Source organism: Heptranchias perlo, chromosome 32 (genome assembly GCF_035084215.1).
Source record: "Heptranchias perlo isolate sHepPer1 chromosome 32, sHepPer1.hap1, whole genome shotgun sequence".
Taxonomy (NCBI): Eukaryota; Metazoa; Chordata; class Chondrichthyes; order Hexanchiformes; family Hexanchidae; genus Heptranchias; species Heptranchias perlo.
In genome coordinates, this window is record NC_090356.1 from 18,811,747 (window position 1) to 18,823,184 (window position 11,438).

Genomic DNA, 11,438 nt, shown 5'->3' on the forward strand with positions numbered 1-11,438 from the left:
GGTAAGGTCCATGCACACTATGGGGGGCCTTATGGTACTTTGCCATACGGTTGTGCTGGAACTGTTAACTGTGACTTCAGTGAGGTGAGTTGGTTTACTTCAGGCACTCATGGTCAATAAGCCATGCTAGGTTTGGCTAGTATATCCCTATGTGATTTGAGAATTCCACCTGTGACAGGAAATCACTACTCCCATCTTTTTATCCCAACACTTTGTGGATCGGCAATAGGGCACCAAATGTGGTAGAAGAGGCCAGTGTTGACAGAATTAGGTCAGTTTGTAAAGTTGGGTGATTTTGTCCCTTTATAAGACAGACACACACACCAGAATGTACTACTTGCATATGGGAACTGACTAAATGATTAAATGCATTTTCCATTATTGGCTTGAACATAGAAAATCTGTACCATATTGAAAGCCGTTCTGCTAGGCCTAGGGATATATCTTTAAATAGACAGCAGCTGGACAGGCTGTTCTTGTCTGGTTTCTTCCGGACCAGGACTACACTTGTGTACTGCTAGATTAGACTTCTTTGGTATGTGGGAGATTCTTCGTTCCAAGAATGAAGACGACCCTTCAAGATGGGTATCTTCTTGATTTTTCTTCTTTTGCCTGGTATAGATTTATGTTTGGTATGATTTTTTTAAAATCATCTTATCGACTAAATTTGATGCAGTGAGCAAAGGGTTTGCAGCCTGTTCTCTAGGTGTTTTCAATTGTTTTTGCTAAAACATAGCAAAGGGAGATGAAGTGTGTGATTGGCTTGAAAACAGATTACGCTGATTCCAATTTTCAAGCATGCTTCAGGCGGTTGTCTGTGCTGATGTTCCATCAAAAGTGCCTCCATTTTAAGGTTATCTCATCTTTCACCCTATGTTGTATTTAAAGTAAGCATTTCAAAAAATCTTCCTGTTCCACGATTTGGTAAAAGGAAAGATCCGTGGAGGAACCTTGTCGTTGAGATTTTTGGGAGAGAGGACAATGGTGATATGTCTTTCAACTCATCTGGGTAGCTACGGTTGAACCATGAAGGCAGTTGACATTTCATTTGGACACTGGAAAGTACTGGGTGGAGTCCAGGTTGGACACTTCAAATAATTAATTGCATTTGTTATTATATATTGCTGCCTCACTTAGTATGCTAGATCATATCCATTTGTTAACACAGCATGATTGAAGTATTCAAGGACCCATCAACTCCTGACCTTCAATCTTTCTGGGATAAATATCATCTCTCAACCTGACTCTTAAATATTGAAAATGGCAGTCTGGTCATCTACCTTCAGAATTCTAGTTGGAACAGTATGCATGAGTAAGAACTTGGACATTCACAGCACTGAACCCAACACTAACTCCTGCTAAAGCTAATTGTCTTTATTTTTCAGGCCAACCAAGATCACCCAGTTGGAGGAGACCAGGCAGCAGAGCAGTGTAATTCGACAGCCCCTGGGCCCTGATGGTACACAAGGCTTCAAACAGCGCAGATAAAACGTGGGCCAGCGAGCGCGCTTTGTAAAACAGAACTCTCCATGACCGAGCGTGCAGTGTTGGACAGAGAAAACGGACTCTAGCAGAGGACCTGATCTGCTTCTCTTGCACTGTGATCCCTTTTGCTCCGCCCACTGTGACCTTTCTCCTTGCGCACTGTGACCCCTGCTCCGCCCACTGTGGTTGGCACACTGCTGTGAGCTCTCCAAGGAAACCGTGAGGGGGAGGTTTCTTGCAATCAGACTGGCCAAGAATACATTGTGTGCCATTTCTAACCAGAAATTTGCTCCAGCAATAATACTGTTTAAGAATGTTCGATAGTTTTATCTTTTAATTTCGGAAAAGAGTTTGACTATGTATTAGTGATGGGTGCTGTCTGTCTTTTCTCATCCCACACTTCACAGGATTGTTTTGGTTTCTTCCAATCTGGCCCATTGCCACAGGATAGTCGTTCAAGGGTAATTATCTTACTATGCGAAGTATGTCAAAAAAAATCCATCAGAAATGCACCCATTTTAAAGTTGGCTCATCTTTAGCTATTTATTGTAGGTTGTATTTAAAATAAATGTTTTCAAAACATCTATCTGGAGAAACAGGACAAGAACTTAATGATCCACAAAAGGAATGTGGAGAACAGGCTTGGGCTGTTTGGCACAGCAGACCAAGAGGTACAGAGCAGTTGTGTTCAGTAGTGCAGGTGGTCTGTTGCACAGCCAATTCCTGTCAGATTCCTGTCCTCCCATCTATAGTAAGAGAGCAAGTCCGTTGGTTAACGGAAAACTAGCCGAGGAGGGGGTGGGAAAAGAGAAAAGCTCTAATAGTGGCCGCGAATGTTGCTGTATCTCATCCACCTGAATGTGGTTAGCTGCAGTGACCAAATCCCAGCTGACCACCAGGATTTATTTTTACACTGAAAACTAATGTGGTGAGATTAAAAATATGGCCCATTAGGGTAGCACTTAAGGTGCAAGCTGCATAATGCTGTGGTCACGTGATCTTATTCCAGCACTGCCTTATGCTCAAATTCACCAGCCATGCTTTGTGTGTGGTGGTTTTTGGTATAACCTGCAGGATAGGTATAACTTGCAGTAGTAGAAAATCTCTTTGTAAAAGAGGATGTTTTAGCAAAGGTCATGCCTGTAGTTAATGCTGCTCCCATTGTGGGTCAGTGCAGAGCAGTATTACTGCCAGAAACTGGGAAGGTTTCCAATTTGTTCTATCTGGAATCCTCCCCAGTTGCATGAAGGGAAGGAATAGGCGGAAAAGAGAAGGACAGAAATAAATGTAAATTTTTAAAAAGGGAAATAAAATGGTTTCAATCAAATTATATGTTCCTTAGAGAAGCTAAAAGGGTTGAGGCGAAGTCGTGGAGCCTGAGGTTTTGGTACTGTGTTTCTGTCTCCCTTCTGGTGGTTGTGTGCGTTCTGCGCCCTGCTCTATGACACTAAAGCAAGGTGTTGCAGTTATTGCCCATCACTACTACATACTCTTAGTATTTTTCAAGGCAATGCCTTTATTTTGTAGAATTTCAAAAAAAACTTTCTAGGTCCATCTAATGTTAAGGGCACGTATGTAATTTCTTTTTTGTATGGCTCGCACGCGAGCTGATGCAGCCATCTGTCTTGTGTTTGCGCACATGCGCACGTATATGTGTTTGTGTACGTGTGCATTCTGTATATGTGTCTGCCTGCGAACAAAATACTGCTTTGGGGGGTGGGTGGGGAAATTAATTGATGAAGCTTGGTACATTTGAACCAGTGCTTGGAAAAAACATTAGCCACCTTACTCCTATACAGTTGCTAGCACCGCCTCGCAATATGCTAGCCATCAGATTATTTGACTGGGGCATAAAATACAGCTCAATTGATTTGGACTGGGGTTGAATAATTTGATTTGGACTGGGGCTTCAAATGCTGTTAATAGCCAGGATGAAAACTGCAAAGTGTCAGGCCCTAGAAGTATTTTAAACTTCTGTAACGAGCAATATCCAAGGTGCTTCCCCGGCAGTTGTGTTAAATTCTAAGCTAATGTAACACTTTTTATTTTCCTGTGTAACTTCTTCCCAGGTTTGAGATGTTAGTCACTTAGTTGGTGAGATGTTTTTACGCAACCTAGCATGTCAGTTGATCAATGGACTGACACTAAACCTGATCTCTGGTGTTCGTGAACCTGGTGCAACTGAAACAATCGCCTGAGATCCTTCAGAATATATTTTGTTTTTTAAATGATTAAATGGCTGGCTCCCACTGGTTCTGTGGGTTAATACATTGTGTGATGTTGTATACCAACCAGAAAGGTGGTAATTTTATCCAACCTCAGCCATGGCAGTGGTGGCTCTACAAGTGGCCTCTGTGGAGGGGAAAGTCTGGCCAAGGCTTTTGTTCTGAGTGGTTATTCACTGACCATTAGAAGTGGGCATGGGCTCAGTTGTAATCTTGCTGCTTTTTCTTTTTCTTTCTCTTTCTCCCCCACCCCCCCCCCCCCCTCACCACCAGTCAAATAGCCTGCTGGTGCACATTGTCCAGCTCGCACATCACTTATACGAGGTACTGCCTGTGGAACTGTACCCAAGCCTGAGTAATGCCTTCAGGAGAGGAAGGATGAGGATGGAAAATTTAAGATTACTACTGGATTGGGGGAATTTTATATTGCTACAAAAAGAGAAGTACAAATATTTATGTACCTAAAAGCACAGTCGGATTAATCAAGCAGGTAATAGTTTTATATTTCCCAGCCAGAATTACAATCAGGCGACTAGTTTTTATCAAGCTCTGGTTTTGTTTCTTGCAGTTATTGATTTCAAAGCCCTTGTGTCTAATGGTAAGCCAAAAAAAAAATAGTTTACAAATTGAGCAAACGTATAGTAGATTACAGCAGAAAGCTAGCACTGGTATGAAATGCGTTGTGCAACATTCTGGTGTTTGTGTGGTCTTTTGGACTTGAGGGTCATTGCCGAGGAGGAGAAATGTGTTTGCAAACACTGGTATTGTACAGACAGAATGAAATAGTGACAAAGTCAACACTAGTCTTGTGACCAGGTCTGTGGAAGAGGTGCCATGTTCAGTTTGCTTGGACTGGAGGAATCGAAATGGGCTTGAAGAACATTGCGCACTATATCCATTTATCAGCAAAATATAAGCAACAACCGCAGATGCTGAATTTGGTGTTCTGAACAAAATCAGGGTGCAACTCAGTACGATTGCAGACAGGGCAACGGTTAAAGACCAGTTTTAGCTCAGTAGTAGGTCAGTGGGAGTTGTGGATGGGATGCAGATAAAAAGGCTGGTGATAGATTGGGGGAACAGTCTGCCCAGTGAAGCTCAGTGAGACTTCTGAATGTGGTCAGTTGTGAATCTTGTTAACCTTTGCATGTTATGGGGTCTGTCAAAGTGTGGAGAAAGTCCTAAATGAAACCCTTTAACTTAACCCCTTTTAATGAAGTAAGTCAACACAGATTGTCCTGCCTTGTGAAATTATTGACGTTCTGATCTCTGCTGATTCAGAGACTGCAGAATGATGGTCCTACCTGTCCTCCAATAGGGCTAATACCTGGCCCCTGCCCATCACCTTCCCAGAAAGCTTTGCTGAGATCAGACTCTTCTGTTTGGAATTGTTGTTACAGACCTGCGTATGGTAGAGCAGTGCCATCCAGAATTTCAGGAATCTTCCTTTTTAGTAGGTATGATTTGACCCATAGGAATGGGTACGTTGTAAAAAATCAGTGACGTGAACAATATATGGTAAAGTTGACAGTAATCAGAGCATATTGCTGTCACTGGACCTGCCCTATATTCCCAATTGGCCAGTAAAGTATTTGTGGGAGCCAGTGGATAAAGGATAATTATCAAGCGATAATGAGTCTAAACTTAGTTATACAGGGAGCTGTGTAATGAAGGGGGAGGGTGTCAATTTGCAGATGAACTGTGGCATCTGATGTAGACTGCTGTCCTCTCACTATGCCTGTTCTCTGTCACAGATATCACAAAAAAATCAATAATTAAATTATTGCAGAGATGCAAAAGTGGTACTGGTACATTTCAAGCCATGTGAAAGGCTCTTGTTTCATTGTGAGATCAGCTGGTTTGGTGAACAGAAGAGGGCAGCTTCATGCTCAGTACTGGATTCCAGGCCTTTGAGAAGTGTGGGTCCCTTTTTTAATGTATCTTAATCAGGGCCACTTTGGTGACTGAATAAGCTAAATTCTGTCTGGTTATATCCGATTACCAGATTTTTACTAGTCTTTTGGGGAATGCATTCTGTGCAATTCTTTCATGAAAACGGTAAACTAGTGGCCTTCATCTTAATTCCCATAGAGATTTACTTTAATCACCAAGTTGATCCGGGCTCTCAAACAGCCAGATATTGGTGATGTACCAGCATTCCGTGTGACTTGGAAGTAGCTGGTTCAGGGGTGTCCGTCCCCGTTGTTAGTGCTCGCAAATGGACAAGTTCTGAACTAAATTTGGCAAATTGGCAAAAAAGTGAAAATGGACCTTGAAATTCATACTTGATGTTGACTTAAAGGTTGTTTGTATTGAGTCTCAAGGTAACTAACATCTGAATTGTGTGTAACTGGTGTCTGAGCAGAAGACAGATTATAATGGAATTTAATACACTGGGTGGAATTTGTAATCTACTGAAAATACTGTGGGACCTTCAATAATGTCACAAGGGACACTAAGTGTCCTGTGATTATCATTGGCATTGTAGCAGCTTGAACAACAAAACTATATTGCAAAATTTCTGTATGTGATGGGTAGCCAAATAATTTGAGGTTGGGAGGACGTTTCTTCAAGAACAATGGAACCCCTTGGTTATATTGCAGCTTTTTACTTGCCAGGTATCTTTTTTTAGAAATGAGGTGGGTTTTTTTTTCTAAATGTATGGAAGGAGTACTGAAGAAGATTTAGGTGGTTCCCAATTTAAATGTAAAACAACAATGTCCTTTTCTCCCTCTTCCCCCCCCCCCCCCCCCACCCCCCCAATGTTAGCAGTCACCTTGTCCCTAGTCAGAAGGTTGGGACAATACAGCCAGTTGACCTCTTGAAGGACTGCATCGTGAGGAGTTGTGCTTCAACAGTGTCACTTGCCAATACCTTTCATTCTGCAGAGAATGTTATAGACTGGAATTTGGACTTGTAGAGCATTGGCCTGCAGTCTTAACATAGCTAATGGACTACTACATCTGAATGTAAGGCAAAATAGCTAATGAAAGAGTACCACCTCTGCCTTTACCAGAGAAACAGGTCATCAGGCTGATTGCTAAATGTAGAGAGGATTTGTAGAATTGACCTCTTCAAACATTCTGGTTGTCACTGTGGCAGCAGTTCATGTGGAAGGTGGCTTCCCCATGCTCAATGTGTTTGATGGGTTCAGTTAGTAAGTGATAGTAATATAAAGGGGCTCATGATTTCCATTACACTGTGGTCAGTATATCTTGTTGCTAAGATGCTGAAATGTTGGATTCTTGACACGTGTTGGGTTTCTAGTCTGATCATGTTCAGTTTTATCCCAAGTATGACATGTGCCACTCATATATAGTCTGTCAGAGCAAGGAGGAACTTGCCAGGAAGCCCCACATCAATCAAGTGAACATCTTGGGAAATCATTTGTGGTGGTGCCTAGAATGCACTTAGAGATGGCTGAGAACTGAACTGTCTTATACTCCTGACTTGGCAGATGGGAGGAAACAAAGAAATGGGGAAGGAGAGAAGAACTAAAAATGAAAATCTTTACAAACTAGTCTGATAGATAAGCTTGGACCACTGAAGGATTCTAGGGTTTTGCAGAAAGACTTAAGGTATAATGTACAAAGTGGCTCCTGTGCACATTTCCTTCAGTTTTATACTACTGGCTTAGTGCAATCAATATGTCCAGTCTCAATTTGTGAGTAAGTACATGAACTAAAAAATTTTTATGTTCTAAATCTATCCCTTTAAACAATGGTTTCTCTGATGTAATGCTGTGGTGGTTCTTTAAAGCTGAGTGTAGGCCAGCAAAAGGACCAATGATGCATGTCAAACCAGCAAGGTTTACAAGTGGCATTTATGGTTGTATTACGAGGGTTATTATGGGAGTATGCTGCTTTATTGCTATCGATGCAGTTCATTTTTCATAACTTTAGCCCCCACCCCCACTAATTTTCCCCCTTGAAGTTTTCCAAGTCAGTCCTGCTGCTACTTCTGGGAACATGATTCATCTTAGAGTTGCCCTGACTCGGAAGGGTTTAGGAGCTCAGGCTTAGTTTTCATGGACTTATGGTTTGGTTATTAAGCTTGCACCTTATTAGTAAATGCAGGCAAAATTCGGTGTGTCTGCTGCAGCTTTCACCTGACCCATGTGGCATAATAAAACTACTGTCCATTCATTAGGACCTTTTGAGGATTTAGGTGTCCTGGTGGATACAGACGGATGCTTATGCTACACACCTGCGGTTGTCAGATCAATACCTGACTAGAAAAGATGCTGTTCTGTGCAGCTGTGGCTTCACTTAGATGAGACTGTTGCACATTGCAGGAGCTTGAGTGACTTCACCTGGATCCTGAGATTTATTAAATTGCCTCAACTTACTGGTTTTCATTTATAAACTCTGCAGGTTCTTAAAGGGCATCATCTCCATGGAAAAAATGTTTTATTTGGGCAAATGATGCAATAACAAATTGCATCACTCATCTGTGACCTTGTTGCATCAAAAATTGTATGTCTCCTTAAATCCTGGAAATACACAGTTGGTCAGTCAACATCTGAAAGAGAAAGATCTGTAAATGCTTTGACTGGGACACTTGACCAGAATGGCTGTTCTCTGTCACCAAACAAAAACAAAGTTTCTTGGAGCACTTTATGAAGAAACTGCCCCTTTAAGCTTGCAAAATCCTTACTCAGTGGAAGTGTCTATCAGGTCCTTGCATGCTGTTGCACTCAGTCAGTGGAAATGGTGCACTCTTATGTGCTGTTTGGTTAGTGATGTAAACAACTGTTGGATACCAGTGCAGAATCTAAAGTAAATTATTCTTGATTGTGTTGACTAGCAGGTTATTGTCGGGTAAGATGTCTATCACTGTATTTTGTCTTTATTTACTGGCAATGTACACATAATGTAACATTTGTGGGATTCAGTGTTAACAGCTGCTGTTTTTTGGTTGAATTTATTAGTCCTTTATATTTGCAAGAAGGCTGGGAAAGATGTGCAAATACTGTTTTTAATTGCCTGTATAATATCTTTATCAACAAATAGATGCTTTTGCTACTGCTTTCCTTTTTAATTTTATATTGTATCCTGCAAAATCATCTGGACCCCTTGAAGCAGCATTTTCATACAACGTTCAGCAAAAGGAAAGTTCTGGTCTGAGTGCTGAGCATGATCTGTACAACTTCTGTTTATAACTGACTGGCAAAGTTAACTATATTTTGAGTAAAATTTTATAAGTTTAGCCTCAACAGTTTGGCCTTATTTTTGGTGTGATTTGTTCTTTGTCTGATTTGAGGAATGTTTCTTAAAGTAAACAGACCCATTCCCCTCCGATTCCAGTATATTTTTTTGTGACAGGTAGAATAGAGTGTGAGAGATTGAAAAAGGAACCCAAGAATATAGGAATAGGAAAAGGATATTCAACCTGCTAGGCTCTTTCTGCCATATTTCAGACCTTCAGGATTGCTCAGAGCAGTCTTATTTCCTTCCTGCCTTAGTTTGAATCCTCTCTTTCTCTACTGAGCCCCGCTGTAGGTTCAATTCTCAGCAGGTCTGACGCATCTGAAAAGAACAAAGAATAGGTTTCAATTTTGGGTGTATACTCTTTGTAAGAACTCTGAATGCTTCTGATGAAGGAACTGTACCTGAAATGTTAACCTGTCTTTTAAGATGCTGATTGATCTGTGTATTTCTGCATGCTTTGCTGTGTCTGAATTCAGTAAAGCGTCCTTAGAATAGCTAACGTGCCAAAGGCGATTGGGGATAGCATTTAGGTAGATGTATTTGGCAGAATAGAAAGATGAGATGTGTAACTCTTGATCATGTCTCTTGTCATTTCCATGCCTTTGCTTTTTGAGATTCTGTTTTTCTGATCTTCCTCCCAAACTCTGTTCCTTTCTCTCCTGAGTTCAACTGTCCCCATTCATGTTATATCTATACCAAACATGTCAAGATTAGTGTAGTAAGACAGCAATCCATTCTGCCTGAGTTGATGCACAATATATACTGTATTGTAACAGCTACCTGATTAGCATGGTATAAAGCTATTAGGAGTACTATTAAGAGTATTCAGATGATTAAACTGATTGTGACATTTTAATATTGGATAGATTAGCTCAGCAGCTTTACTAGGGGTAGTGTAGGATGAAAATCAGTTCACTTTCTCTAATGCAATGATTCATTTCCAGACAATTTTCTGTATTACGATTTATCTAGCTTTGATCTTCATGTGTCTGAGCAGCTGTATGTATAAATATTCCTGGACAGATCACTGCATTAAAATGGGAATCATTAATGAGAACCAACACTAAGCATTGAATAATAACTTGCATTTATATAATACCTTTTTAATATAGAAAAAGTCCCAAGGTGCTTCACAGAAGCGTAGTCAGATAAAATTGACACTGAGCCAAAGAAGGGGAGATTAGGTGGGGTGACTAAAACCTACCTTTTGACGAAGCTTTTAGGGAGGGAAGAGAGGTGGTGAGGTTTAAAAGGGAATTTCCAAATTTAGGGCTTAGGCAGGTGAAGGAAGGGCTACTAATGGTAGAGCGAATAGAATTGGGGGGGGGGGGAAAGGGGTGGACAAGAGGCTAGAGTTGGAAGAATGCAGAGTGATCGTACAATAAGCAAAAAGAAAATAAACTGATTAAATGATAGCTCTTTCATTACATATCTGATCCCCAAGTGCCAAGATTACTTTTTCCTTGTCTGTTTATCCTCCCTTCTGAAGGTATTTACTCCTACTCTAAAGCACCCAAGTGGCCATTCTTTATGCCTGAACCTAAACATGAGTGCCACTACTTTTTGACTGCTATCACTATTTGACTGCTGGGAGAACCTAATTCTATCTTCACTTGGTATCCACGAATGTTGGGATCATTGGAACTCTGATTGCAGCGAATTGCAGTGTGCCAACTGCTGCTCTAGCTGAGATCGGCTAACTCAGCACAGAACAGAAATTGAACTTGAAACCTTCTGGTCCGTATGACTTGACCTTTGGCGGAGTTAATTTGTTTATTGAAATTGTTCCTACGCAATATTGTATGTAAATAAGTAAACATTAATGAGAATATTGAATTATGGAATGAGTGGAATTATATATGGTCGAAGAGGGGGGATTAACAGGTGTTTTGGTCACTGGAATACTAATTAACAGGAAAATTTACCAATTTTAATAAAGACTTATGCAGAAGAAGCAAAGGAAATTACTGAGGGCTCGGGCTCTGGCTCAGTTGATCAGCTTGCAGTGGTACTAATCCTACCAGCCATAGTCTGAACTGCGTTAATTGATCTCCGCTTAGTTCATTTTCCCCCTCCTTGATCAGGGCTTTGGAGGTTCTAGCGCCAGATCGCTGTGTATTTGGACTAATTCACCTTCTTCCCCCCCCCCCCCCCCCCGCTTAAACAGTTTGCGCGCTTATACGCATTTTATTTAATTTAAAACCCAACAAGGCCCAATGTAACTAGAAATTTGATAACGATATGTGGACAGTCAACAAGTTTGCCTTTCTGCTGAAAATAAAGTAAGGCAATTTATACTTAACCTCTCAATTTTTTGAAAAAATAGTTTATTTTCTAAAATCAAACAATGAGCAAAATCCCAATTTGTTATACACGTTCCCAATCCTCACACTTCCCGTAAAGCCGCGGGAGCCTGCGTCAGCGGCGCCTCCTCCAATATCCCGTGATGCCGCGGGAGCCTTTGTCGGCTGCGCCTCCTCCAATATCCCGTGATGCCGCGGGAGCCTTTGTCGGCTGC

At 41.2% G+C, this 11,438-nt stretch overlaps 1 protein-coding gene and 1 long non-coding RNA gene across 2 annotated transcripts in view; one reads left to right on the forward strand and one right to left on the reverse strand.

The window, feature by feature from the left end:
- Positions 1–8,918, forward strand: part of szrd1 (SUZ RNA binding domain containing 1) — a 22,821-nt gene extending 13,903 nt beyond the window's left edge. The window contains exon 4 of the mRNA XM_067970543.1: positions 1,386–8,918. Coding sequence (XP_067826644.1) covers positions 1,386–1,488 — 103 coding nt within the window. The 3' untranslated portion in view covers positions 1,489–8,918. The remainder of the gene's footprint in view (positions 1–1,385) is intronic.
- LOC137301118 (uncharacterized) overlaps positions 1–11,420 on the reverse strand; it is a 16,455-nt gene extending 5,035 nt beyond the window's left edge. The window contains exons 1-2 of the long non-coding RNA XR_010958228.1: positions 11,224–11,420; positions 9,102–9,238 (exon numbers count right to left, since the gene is read on the reverse strand). This is a non-coding gene — a long non-coding RNA (uncharacterized lncRNA). The remainder of the gene's footprint in view (positions 1–9,101; positions 9,239–11,223) is intronic.
- Between the last annotated feature and the right edge of the window lie 18 nt (positions 11,421–11,438).